General features: G+C 35.8%; 1 protein-coding gene across 5 annotated transcripts in view; it reads right to left on the bottom strand.

Annotated features, from left to right (window-relative positions):
* RPGRIP1L (RPGRIP1 like) overlaps nt 1-14,347 on the bottom strand; it is an 89,901-nt gene that overhangs the window by 15,992 nt on the left and 59,562 nt on the right. For all 5 annotated transcript variants that reach the window (XR_012509300.1, XM_074370727.1, XM_074370730.1 and 2 more), the window contains exon 23: nt 644-827. Coding sequence is in view for 4 of the 5 variants with exons in the window: in XM_074370727.1 (XP_074226828.1) it covers nt 644-827 (184 nt within the window). In the remaining variant the exon portion in view is untranslated. The remainder of the gene's footprint in view (nt 1-643; nt 828-14,347) is intronic.

Here is a 14,347-nt window from a genome sequence, read left to right as displayed (position 1 = left end):
ATATCGTATTATTCAATTAAATTCAATTGCAGACCTAGGTGGCATTTTTCTACTGATAGCAGGAACATCTAGAAACATTGTTTTCTCACTGTTTTTGCTCTCTTTTAATTTTAGCATTACAGTTGTCCCTCAGTATCAGAAGGGGATTGGTTCCAGGACCCCTGCAGATATCAAAATCTGAGGATGCTCAAGTCCCTTATATAAAATGACACAGTATCTGCATATAACCTGTGCACATCCTCCTGTATATTTTAAATCACCTCTGGATTACTTGTAAAAACCTAATACAATGTAAATACTATGTAAATAGATGTAGATGAAATGTAAATGCTATGTAAATAGTTGCTGATGCACGGCAAATATAAGTTTTGCTTCTTGGAATTTTCTGGAATCTTTATCCCAAGTATTTTCTATCCGCATTTAGTTGAATCCGAACATGTGGAACCTGTGGATACAGGTGGCCAAATGTGCTTTAAATTCTTAATCCTTATGCTATAGGTTTGAGTTTTATTAATCTATTCTGACAATACTGGATGATTTACATGAACATTACAGATTTGTATGTTCTCCTTGTTCCTTTGGCTTCCTTCATAGATGAGAAAGACAAAAATAAGTCCATTTAAAACAAATGACTCATACATACCATTGCTATAGTTGTAGTAGACCCACTGCCCACTCTTGGGTTTTGGCAGTGACACAGGTGTCTCTTCAGCAGGAAGACTGTAGAATCTGCACTCAACGAACAGCCGTTGGATAGTGTCATCTGCAGTTACTCGAGAATCATTAAGGCTCAGAGCTATGATCTCAATTCGAATTTTTTCTGATGGCTGTTTAAAGCACAAAAACGAAAAACAATAAAGAAACAAAACGAACAAAAAAATCCTTTACTCTTTTTCACTATCAATTTTAAATAAAACATGAAGGCATTGGCCTTCATTGATTTCTTTTTTGGAAGGCACTGAATACTACTGTATATTTACACATGATAGATTATTCTCGACAGACAGAGGGAGAATGAGCTTCTAATGCCCCAGGGTGTGAAGTTAACAGCGTCACGGCAATAGTCTCCTGATTTACATTTGAGGCTATAAATACCGCACTAGCAGTCTATCAGGAGTGAAGATTATGAGATCTTCATCTCCGATTGTTTTCAGAATGACATGTATCAATTGGCCTTGTTTCAAACTATGTAATGAAATACATGTTTTTCACTGCTTTTATTTTATCATAGGTACCTGAGAAAGTTTTGGTTATTCAGAGATCAAAGCCTGTTGAATACTTTATAGCTATTATGCTAATATATGTAGCTATATGAATCCGTATTAACTGGGGCAGAAACTACAGCTCATTCTCTTTATATATTCTGCCATAATATATTTCATTCAGTAAGTAAAAAGTTTTCAGACAAAAGAAACAAAAATTTTATCTAATTTAACACATAGTTTCATCTCATTTTTACAGAATTAACATCTAAAAAATGCATTTGTTTGTGTAATTTTTATCTCAATCCTTTTCTAATAGATTTTGGTGCCACAGACATTATATGAGTCACATATGTTTCCTTGAGTAATAATTTAAAACAAATAATAGACTATGACTTAAACTTAGATCACACCAAAATAACTCCTCAGTCAAATGTCTGCATTTACAATTTTAAATTTGTTCTTTATTCTCCCTTTCTAAATCCCTCTTTATGAAATTCAGAGGCATGCTACTGTAAATTAATAACTCAAAATAATTAAAAATCCTGATGCTGACATGTTTATATGAACAACTTTAAGGAATTCATTGTTAAAAATAAATCAGTGTGTAAATTCACCATAGTGACTACTACTTAGATATTTCAAAGTACATAATTAATCAAATTGAAAAGCATAAGTACCCCATTGTAAAAATATCTCCATAAAGAACGATTTCCATTGCTGTCAAACCCCCTCAATATTTGATGAAGTAATTTTGCCCCCTTCTTTCAAAAGACATTTTCTTTTATTATGTATTCTAAGACACTTTAACTAAAAACCCAAATCTGAATATTTCAATAAGGTTATTTTATTATTCAGTAGATTCATGGAAATTTTACTAGGATGACAGAGAAAATTCCACACCATTCTGTCTCCACTAATACAGGTACAAGGCTGCAGCTGGCAATATTACTAGGATTAGCATAGTATGATGAAATATTTAAAGGAAAATTTTTTCTAAAACCTAATAAATCAAATGACTGCCAAATGTCATTAAAGTGATGGTCTTTGACTTGAATATGCTTTTCATATTCAAATTTGAAAAGAAAGAGATGAAAGCTTGGAAAGGTTACTCGGTTTCAACTAATAACCTCAAGCCCTCTCCGTTCACGTGCATAAAAAATGAAGTTGGCTCTATTGTCTAATCTCACTTCAGAAAAGCCCTTCTCTGCTTGCTGAAGACTAACACGTAAAGAAAATATTTTAAACGATATTATTTTTTCCTTAAAATGTACTGTGGTTGTAAAAATGCCACACACACATATTTTATAATTCTGGTTCAGATGCAGCACAATGCATAATTAAGTCTTTTACATAACTTGCAATTTGACAAACTTAGAATTGTTATGACAATAACATAAAACATTCTTGCTTTTGCACAAAAGAATTAAAAGAAAATAGCTATAAAAAGGCAAAAGAGGAATATATGATTATTTCTACATTGTGAAGAGAGGAATTTAAAATTTATCACAGAATCCAGTGAAGAGACAAATGAACTTTTAAATAGCAGGGGAATCAAATTTATTTAAGTGGTTTTTTAAATTAATAATATATTAACTATACAATCCCCATATGAAAACTTGCATTATTATAAGAACAAAATTAGGGTGTCAAATAAGACTATATACAAAAATATAGTTCTAATTAAATGTAGATACTTAGATCACAAATGAACAAAATACCAAAACCAAATAAACCAAAAGAAAACCCAGTATATTAACCTAAAAAAAAAAAAAAGAGCTTTAAAATTCTTTTAAATGATGTGTGTCTTCTTTCTGGTTTTTTTGGGGGGTGGGGGGGTGGTTATTCCTTCCCACCAGCCTCATTACTTCTCATATGTCCTTTTTAATTCTCTAACTTAACTGAGTTATCAGTTATCACTTCTTTATTCCTTTAATGCTATATGAAACAATTTAAAATAAATCCCCAAAGGGATAAGTTCCAAATAGTATATATCTAGGGAAGCATGCCCTGAATAAAGAATTTTCCAAATACTATAAGTTTTGACTAATGGGGCTAACCAACTTATTTTTCAACATTGGAACAATTCTGATTGTGTTCATACCTCTGTGAATCAAAAGTTCAACTAGATTATTTAAGATTTTGAAGATTAAGAAGCACATCAACTACATAGCAGACAACTCCAACTTAGTGTCAGAAATGAACTCATGACGCCTCCTCTTTCCTCCCCCCACCCCCAATCTCATTCATCCTCTGATATTTGCTATCTCATGTGATATCACCATCCACCTGGTCACCAACAACCCGGGGACCTTGGAGCTATTCTTGGAGTCTCCATTTCACACCCACCGTGTAGATCACCCATTCCTCTTAATTTTACTTCCTAACTATTTCAATGGTTCACTGAATTATTGAAAGCTTATGATATTTCAACATTGTGTCAACTACTGGGGATACAAAGACAGTACAAGACATGGTTTCTTTTCTCATTTTTATCTCTAGAGAAACTTCTTTAGTTTCTCATCTGATCTCATCCAAACTAATCCAACAGCCTCCTAGCATTAGAAAGTAGTCTGATAGAATAAGGAGGGAGAAATCAGAAGGAATCATAGAAGATAACTGGTTGGCAGAACTGTGAGCAGACATGGGTGGTATGAGACTGAGTTCAGTGATAGAGGGACTATTATCTTACTTGTTGTATCACTTGTGTGGTATGCAGTATACACTCAAAAAATAAGTGGTTCTATTCTCATGGCTGTAAGGGAGGTGAGGCACTCCTGCCCCTAATCCCTTGCCTGCAGCCTCAACTATTCTTCTGGTGGCAGAATTCTCTCCCTAAAAACAAATCAGTTATCACCTTTCTACCTGAAAACCTATTAACCTACAGTCGAGCCATTTCCCCAGACTGGTGGTGTTCTGTTTATATAGCTCAGCTTTGCATCTGAAATCTCTACTAGACAAAGTCCACTGATCTGGGCCCTGGGCCATGCATGCTCTCCTTTCATGAGAGCATTACTGATCTCCAAGAGTGAGTTGGTTCCTCCTCTGGGCCCTCACTGCACTTCTCAGTCACATTGTATTGCATGGGTTTGTTTACATACCTGCCTCTGTAGACTGTGAGTTCCTGGAGGCCAGGACCATATCTTATTCATCCTCTGCTATTTAACATCCTTTCCAGGGTCTGGCATGTAGGAGGCTCTCAATAAATACTAAATGATACAGAGTCAAGGGAGGCTGAATATCTTCCATATATTCAGACTATCTTTTATAAATTGCCAGAAGTACGTGAAGCTGCAATTATTAGTGTTTTCTCCTTCAACAAATATTTATTGTGTTGACTATGTTTTGGGAAGTTGGTAATTATTAACTGTTGAAAAATACAGAGAAACCTTGCCCATTCTAGATTTTAACTGAATAATACTATTTCAAAGACAGGTCAATATTGTAGAATCTAGGTGGTAAGGTACTGTTATTTCAACTTTTCTATATGTTTGAAAATTTTCATAAGAGAATAATAAAAAAAGAGGACACTAATGAACTCATGTACAAAACAGAAACAGACATAGTAAACAATCTTATAGTTATTGGGGGAAAGGGGAATGGAAGGGACAAATTTGGGAGTTTGAGATTTGCAAATATAAGCCACCATATACAAAAATAGATAAAACCCCCTGAATTTCTTCTGTATAGCACAGGGAACTATATTCAATATCTTGTGATAACCTTTAATGAAAAAGAATGTGAAAACAAATATATGTATATGCATATGCATGACTGGGACATTGTGCTGTATACCAGAAACTGACACATTGTAACTGACTATACTTCAATTAAAAAAAAGAGAAAACAATGAAAAAAAAGTTCAATTAGGAGAACTGGAAGGGGTAACAATACACTGATTCAAACGCCAATGACCGAAGCAAAGCCTTTCAGACGCATGCAGAATAATACCTGTTCAGAATTACTAGAGCAACATAACCAGTCATACCCCTGTATTAGCGCCCTGTACACTTGGTAAATTGACCAGCAGGTACCATAGCTTTAGGCTTTCCCTGTTTTGTTTCTTGTCTGTATGTGTGAACATTTGTTAGGTATGCTGCTAATTCTCAGTACTTTTTTGTCTTGTTCACCAGCTGCCCTAGTTAGGAAGATATTGGCACCAGCATATAAAAAGAGGATTCAGTAGTTATGACTGTGGTGAACAGCAGTAATAGAAGTCTCTCGAGTAAGAACTGTATACAACTTCCTTTTAGCTGTCTGTATAGATGGACACTGTACTTTATGTGACTGAATGATCTAGAAATGTGATGACAGCTTGTATTACTCTCAGAGAAAAAAAAAAGAATTCTCGTGATTTTGGCTCAATTCCACTACTGCTTCCTGGCTGATGCTATAATTTACATTTTAGGCCGTATTTTTCTATAGTATTTACTTGGGCTTTTATTGGCATGCTTAAATTTTTTATGTTTTACTTCAGAAGATCATGCTGAATTCTTCTCCTGGTTTTAACCATCATAACAGCCACACTGGGGTTGGGCTGTTAGGCTTCTAAAAGCTAATGCAACCTGACAGCCCTTAAACATGATGTTGCTTAACTGAGAATGGCCTCTGATAAAGATTTGGAACTTGTTTCAGTCAGTTAGATTTAAATCTCACTATGGTGAGATTGCATGTGAGTTTAATTTCATTCTCGATTCTACAGTGAATAAGCATTTCTTTAACTTTTCAAACTATAAAGTATAGATAATAATTTGGCATATTCAAGTACTCAACATCTTAAACAGATGTTACCAGTTTGCTGTATCTGATTCAAATCTTTTTGTTGTTATTGTGGAAGAAATAAAATATTTCAGATACAGGTAAAACCCCCACCTCCCAGTTTCTCTCCCCTCCTTCCTCATTCTCCCAGAGGTAATCACTATCCTAAAGTTGGTGTACATTATTCCCAAACATGCTTTTATATTTTCTAATATATATGTGTATATGTGTATATATATATATATATATACATATACATATATATACATATATCTCCATAAACAACACATTGTTTTCTGTTTTAGGTTTTACACCAGTGGTATCATCCTCTATTAATCGTTCTGCAATTTTTTTCACTCAATACTATACTTTTGAGATTTATAAATATTTATAATTAAAATCTAATTTGTTAACATTAACTGTTATATAAATTTCATTTATACTGTATATATATAATCTACAGACCATTTATTTATTTCTCTATTCATGAACAATTAAGTTGTTTACAATTTTTTGTTATTATAAACAATGTTGCATTGAATATCTTTTTATGTTTTCTTGTGTATGTGAGTGGTTCTCTTAGAAATGCTGGGTGTTAGGTATGAGAAATTCAACTTCAGAGGATTATCAAGTTACTTTCCAAATGGCTATATGAATTTACATGAGTATTATTTTTAGCACCATAAAATGTTCATATATGTATACATGTATGTGTGTATAAGTACAAATAAAACCTACCTATAGGAGCCACACTATGTAAAACTTGGTACTTTATAGCAAAAATAGTAGAAACAAAATGGAAATGGAAGGTGATGATCTAAGTCTATGCCCTTTAAGAACAAAAGTTTAATTGGGGTGAGCTCTAAGACAAACTCAAAATAGGTGGTTCAAAAATTCAAACTCACCATTGGCACTGACAGGTAGGAATACATATGGTGGTGATTCTTACAACTTCCCTTCTTCAGGGTAGGAGTGGGCAGGTTCATCTCAAAGACTCAAAAAAAGTCCCCTAGACCTCACACGAGGCTCCAGAGCTTCCTCTTATTAGGAGTTATGTCCACTCTTCATATAAGTTTTGACTGAGAAATCTTTGATTTTTTAAAAACAATAGCTCTTTGAGAGAAGTAACAGTAAAGAGAAACTCAAATTGTTGAGGCAATAATGTTTTTTAACAACAAAACACCGTAAACCCAACCCACTTTTTATCAGTGGGCAGTAACCTTTTTTTTCTCATATGTTCTGTTAAAAGGTACTACGTTGAACAAATAATATAAATAGTGAAAATTCAGTGATAGAGATCAAAATGGTGCTAGGGTTAACAGTGCTTATTTTCAGAACATTGTCTTCCTTATATACAACGTAAATTACTGCATCTGTAATGGTAAGCAAATTATAGAAGCTTGTTACCACATGTTCGAAAGCAATGGTCGGAATATTTTTTCCTGTCCTAGTACACCTGAGGGATATGACACATTTCTATCATTAACTGTAGCTTCCTGTGAAGGAAGGAGAGAATTTTAAAAATGACCCTCAATTTCAGGTGATTTTGATATGCTATTCCACTTCCACCATCATTGAGAACAGATGTTATAGTACAGTGGTTCTCAATTTTGTCTGCACATTAGTATCACTGGGGGAGCTTTAAACAAAATTCTGATCTAATTGATCTGAGTGGAGCTTGGGCCCTGGCATTTAAAAAAGTTCCCTAGGTGATTCAAATGTGCAGCCACAGTGAGAAGTACTGACTTTCCCTAAAGTTGTGGTTCTTAGACTTTAGCATACCCTAGAATGACCAGAAAGGCTTGACAACCTACAGATGGCTAGCCTCCAGTCTCAGAGTTTCTGGTTCATTAGGTTCAGCATGGGGCTCAAGAATTCACATCTCTCACAAATTCTCAAGTGATGCTGCTGCTGCTGGTCTGAGGACCACACTTTGAGAACCACCGTTCTGAACCAAAAAGGATTCACCCCATGTTTGTTGACCCTTTCTAAGATATTTATAGAAAAGCTTCTACAGTTTGTATTAAACTGTTCTTTAGTTATTATCTAACATTTTAGTACAGAATTAGCTAACAAATTATTTCTTTTTTAGACGCAATCTATTCATCACTAAAAATAATCCAATAATATAAATCCTAAAAAGTAAATATAAAAGTTCCTTGTTTCCTCCCATTCCCTAACTCAGAGGTTAGCCAGATAGCAAAATTTTTTTTCTGTAAAGGCCAGATAGCAAATATTTTTTGCATTGCAGAATATCTGGTTTCTGTTGCAAGTACTTAACTCTGCTCTTGTAGAGTGAAGTGGCCACAGACAACATGTAAATGATGGGTGTGGTATGTTCCAATAAGACATTATTTATAAAAATGGGTAGAGGGCTGGATTTAGCACACGAGCCATAGTTTGCTGACCCTTGTCCTGACCCATGATCCGGAAGTACGCACTGTTAACAGTGTTTGTATTACATACTTCCAGAGATTTTTCTTTGGTTACATAAACCTAAATGTTATGTCTGTAAGTTCACATAAAAATACACATGTATGCATTATGAATGTACTATTTATGTACAAATATATCTTTTTGTTTGCTTCTTTTTAAATGGAATCATCAATGAGATATAATTTCTTATCTATTTGTTTGGCAAAAAGTGTGATGTGAAGAAACAGTAATTTCCACACATTGTTATGTAGAAAAACATTTCAACTGGAAATGTTTGTATTAGCAAAACCTGATAGAAACTAAAGGGTCCTCCAAAAAGTGCTTCTTAAAATAAATATGGTACATCTATATGATGTAATATTATGCATATGCTAAAAGAAATATACTGTTATGAAAGGATGTCCATGGTATATTAGTAAGAGATAATTTGCAAAATAATGTAATAATAATGTAAAGTAATAAAATGTAATTTAACATTTCTGGTTATCTAACATCTAGTATCTGGCTCCCATATGTAAAACAGTGGGAGTGGCTTACTTTACCTACCAAGAGGCTATCATATTTGATTCTGAAGTGATTTGATAACTTTTATTACATGAATGCTAAAAGTAGCATGTTGCTTTATGCATTTGCCTTTCAAAACTTTAAAGCATATTTTCCTGAACATCATTACTGTGATCACCTGGGAATGTCAGCTCATGTTGTTCAAGGGAACCTGGCTTCCAGGTGGAATTGTACTTCGTCCAATTGAACATGGCAGCTTTTACAAAACTGCTATTAGTAGGGACAGAGAAAGAGAAAGATGTAAACATGCACTGACCATCACTTTTCCAGCTTGTGGTTGCCCACTCTCACCTGCGGGCACACTTTAAGAAATCTGTGAGTTGAAGGCAATATATTTAGTTGTGAAAACTGAAAGCTTCATTGCTTAAATGGTAAAATTAGAAATAATCTGAGAGAAGGATTGATCATTCTTTTTTTTTAATGCCATGGCAGATGCAAATTTTCGGTTTTGATGTCTATTTTTGAGGACCTAAAACAAGGCTTTAATCAATGTATTATACATCAAAATTGATACTGTTAACTTCTGATTATTCAAATTAATAAAATATTCATAGAGTAATGTCCAAAGTTTTACATTTCTCAGACCCTCCCCCCCCATTAATTATCATGCCTAGAAGCTTTTTAGTAAAAGCAGCAGTCATCAGGCTGACGAAATCTGACAGGCCAGCAAGGCCCAATTACACTGGTGTTCTGTGGCACTTTGATGTCCTGGAAACGAAGAGAGATAGGGGCAAATTGGGTAGCACATTATGTTAATGACTTGATTTAATCCAGCCACTAAACTTTATGTAGCCTGTTAAAAAAGATGCTAACACTAATTATACCACTTTGGAAAGGAAAGGAGGGGACAAGCATTTCACTCTGACAAAGTGAAGCTCATAAATGTTGTAAATGAAATGAAACAAAATGAAGTAATCTATGATTAATTATACATCACAGACATCAAGAAAAGAAGAAGACCCAAGTAATATGCCTAAGTCTTGGGAAATCTGTTAGATTCCTTTTAAGGATCAACATTTCTAAGAAGTAACTAGGAGCTGTCAGATTTTGTAACATGAAAAAAAGAAACTGAATGATCTTAAATTGCTTACATACTGTAGCAGATAATTCAAATTCATAGTGTAATTGGCATAAATGATGTTTATCTAGGACACTACTTCCCGTCTCAAGTTGTGACATTATGGCTATAGGTAAAGGAAAATTTAAAAATATCTACAAAGTGGAGATAACCACAGAGTAGGGTTATTTAATTACTTTTTACCTAGTCTCTGTGGTTTTAATCTATTCTTTACATTATTGATAGCATGATTTTTAAAAATGTGATTCAAGAGTGTAAACTCCATAAGAGCAAGAGACATTTCTCTTATTCACTGCTAATTCCCAATCCCTAGAACAAGGCTCAGAACACAGTAAATGCTCACCAAATACTTGTTTAATGAATGACTGATCTTCTCTCCCCTCCCTTAAAAATCCTCACTGGCTGTTTAAAGAACTTCAAGGTAGACTTCAACCTCACAGATGATACAGAGAGTCCTCCATGCTCCGGACAGGCCTATTTTTCCAGCATAACCTCTGAGGCTCCCCATGTGTGCCACAGGCTTGGCCCATCCTGATAGCATTCTGATTCCCAGAGCAAGTCATGCTCCACATTCTCTCAAATTCTCGTGCTTTTGTTCCTTTGGCCTATAATGACCCCACTTCTGCTTTCACTAACTCTTAGCCATCTTTGACACTTGGCTCAAGCTTCACTGAGTCTAGGAACTCACCCTTGATGAGGGGCCCTCAGGCTGAGTGAGGCACCCCTCCTGAATGCTCCCACAGCACCCTGTGCATTCCCTTCTCCTAGCTCTGACCACTGCACTGTAACTGTTTCCCCGAAACTGAATTCTTTGAGGCTGGGTTTTGCTTCTCGTATGACACAGAGCAGATGCTGATGAGTGAAGAATTATTGTTGAGAACTAAAGGAGATATTACATAGGATGTGCTTAGCAAATACTGGCCATTCAGAAATGCTTCCCCTTCCAATGAAAGCCATGCATTACTGTCTTGAGATTTCTACCTGAAGTAGTTCTTAAAGAGGAGACAGAAGGAGAAACTAATGAGCCACAAATATTTTTATGCTTAAAAAGTGAACATCAACAGTCAGACAAAATGACATCCTGGGCCTCCTGGTGTCATACACTGAAAAGTACAGAGCATTGCTCCTGTAGGATTCCTACTGAAAGCAGGAACCTGAATCTAACATGGGGATGAATCACGCAAATCCAAATTGAAGGATATTCTATAATATAAATGGCCTGCATTCTTAAAAAATGTTAATGTTATGAATGCAATGAAAGGCTGAGGAATCATTATGGATTAAAGGAGGCTAAAAAGACATGAATGCAGTGTGCGATCTGGATTTGATCCTGTAAAAGAACAAATAAAATGCTACAAATGAAAATACTGGGAACGTGGCAAAATTTTAATGAGAACTATAGAATAGATAATAGCATTATATTATTATTGTGAAGTATTCAGGGGTAAAGGGGCATGGTTTCTGCAAATCTCAAATGATTCATTATAATTATGCATGTAAGAATGTGTGTATATAAATACATATATATTGCACATATATAGGGGAGAGAATAGATTTGACTAAAAAAAAAAAAAACAAATATAGCAAATGTTAACAACTGATGAATCTGAGTGTATTCAGGAGTACTTTGCACCACTTTTACAATCTTTGTAGAAAAAGGTTCCATGACATATTAAATGATTTGCAAAAGTAGCACACAGGAAAACTGGTACACTTGAAAATGTTATATTTCCCCATTATGATGATCCCTTGAGTTTTGTTCCTATGCTTACAGATTATGCTATTTTACTATATTTGTTATAAAATTGAACAAAACTAAATTTCACCTATTAACATAAGAAGATACTGGTCAGTACCTTCTGCTAAAAGCAGCATTTTAAAAAGCATATGGGAACAGATTAATGGCTACCAAGGAATAAAGCAATGCTTAGAATAGTTGCTTGCTTTAAGTGATATTCACACTTTTGAGATGGCATCTAAAACTGTTCTAAGAAATCACATTTTGGAATGGGAGTGAAGGCTGTATTTCAGCAAAGTAACACAAATTACTTTCCTGGAAATAATATGGGAAAAAAACCCAGTTTACTCCAAAGGAAAAATATATGTGTACATTAGAGTTAGTTGAACATTTTAGAGGAATAGTTCTTTCACTAAACTTTGTTAAATCAAAATCCTTTATTCTTAGTTAAGAGCATCTCCACTGAGATGCCAGCAATGTTGTCAATATACACATGATTCTGCTGAAGGTCTGATACAGGATTTCTCAACCTCAGCACTATTGTCTTTGGGTCGAACAGTTCTTTGTTATGGGTCCTGTGCTTTGTAGCGTGTTTAGCAGCAACCCTGACTTCTATCCACTAGATGCCAGTAGCAGTCCCTCCCAGTGTGACAACCAAAAATGCCTCCAGACTGCCAAATGTCCCCTGAGGGACAAAACTGCCCAAGTTAAAAATCAGGAGTCTAAGCTGATATAATTTAGATAACACTTTCCCATGCTTTGAAAGTTACTTTTAGATGATGAATACAGTCTTTAGACAATAAAATTATTTGCTGCAACGTCTCCCTAGTATCTGTTGGATAAAATCCAAAACATTTAGTCTTCTCCATTGTACCTGAAGCCTTCTATCCCTTTATACAGAAAAGCTGCTCTAGTTAGTGTATTCTTGACTCCTGAGACGTAACGAGCATCCCTGCTAGTCCTAGAAGTGTACGTGCAGGGCTGCCATACAGCCTCCTCTTTGAGATGTCACAGTTAAAGCAGGACACTCCTTTTTACTACATGACTGGCCACAGCTAAATGGATCAAGGGTGCACAACTGATAAAGATGGACCCAATCCAGAGGCTAGATGTGGCTGATCAGATCTTTCTCCTTGGGGCTGTGCATTTTTCTGTGGCTATCTTTGGGCAATAAGCAAGTGAAACAAGAAAAAGTCAGTTTAAAATGAGAAAACAGACATGAAGCTCATGAGAAAGGGCAGGGGTGGGGGTGGGGGTGAGCCAGCTCATTCCATGAAGTCTATTTAAAAAAAATCTCTTCAAATTTCTCTTTCCTCTGAACTTCCTTAATGAGCAGCACGATTGTCAGCAAGTCAATTTAAGATCGCAGTTTACTCATTTAGAAAATGAGGAGGATGGGCCCCAGTTTTACACTTCAGCTCAAATACCTGACTGTTAGTTATTGGTACTGTCTCTTGACATTGTTTTATATTGTAATTTAACTGCTGAATTACTACTTGACTTTTCATGAACACATCTTCCCAATTAATGTAATGTTCCCTGAGGTCAGGGCCAGAACACTGTATTTACCTCTTTAGGGAGGAGCGATCACAAACTGCAGATGGTAAATCCCTGGGAATCTCTGAGTTAGAACAAGAGAGATGAGTGCTGGCTCACACAGGCACTCTCGTCTGTGTGGCCTGCTGTTGTCCATGGAAGTGTAACCTAATAAACTTCTTTTCTAGTCCCATCCTTTGCCTTTGGTAAATTCTTTTACCAACCCGCGTCACTGGCTCACCGACCGCTGTCGTGTCCCACAACAACAATGAAGTTACCTGAGCTACTAGGCCCTGGGTGGATGCTGCAGTGTGCCGCCTGGATCCCCGGAGCTCCGGCATTCAGTCTCCCAGCTGCTTTGAAAGTTGCTGACTACTCATTTTCCTTGCCTGTCAGAACTAAGGCTCCTGCCCAGGTGGAGGATGGAATGATGTGTTGACCCCAGTTACTTCAATTAACTAAAGCTTGGACTCTGTTGACCTCGGTCCTAATTCTATGCTGAATTCTCCTCTGCTCAAGCCTCCCCATGGATATGCATGTATCCTAAGCTTAAAAATTCCCCAGTTTTGCTGTTGGGGGGACACTGCTTTGGGAAAGATCCCCAGCCAGTGTTCCCCTTACTTTCTTCAAGTAATAAATCCTTCCATTTTTTTTTTTAAAAGAGAGAGAGATGAGTGTTGTTTGTAGACTGACTAGATAAATATATCCCTTGGTATCAGTCCTTGGGTCTAAGGGGGAGATCTCATGGTGTCCCTTAGACCCTTGGACTGATTCAGTATCTCACTTTTCATATTTTTATGTTCAAAAGGCTAAGTGATACAAGGTTTCCAGAGATCCTGATGAAGTAAGCAAAGTCTTGCAGAAGAACTATTGAGGAAGAAATGTGAACTCTGTGAGAAAGAAACACCTGAATTAAGCTTGCAGGCTTACTACTCTTGATGTAATGAATGGAGTGTTCTTAGTAAAATGATATGATGGTTAATTTTATGTGTCAACTTCATTGGGCCTTGAGGTACCCAGACATTTGGTCAAACA

This window comes from Camelus bactrianus, chromosome 9, assembly GCF_048773025.1.
Source record: "Camelus bactrianus isolate YW-2024 breed Bactrian camel chromosome 9, ASM4877302v1, whole genome shotgun sequence".
In the NCBI taxonomy this organism is placed as follows: domain Eukaryota; kingdom Metazoa; phylum Chordata; class Mammalia; order Artiodactyla; family Camelidae; genus Camelus; species Camelus bactrianus.
Note: the sequence above shows the minus strand (reverse complement) of the source record. Positions and strands in the feature narration are given on the sequence as shown.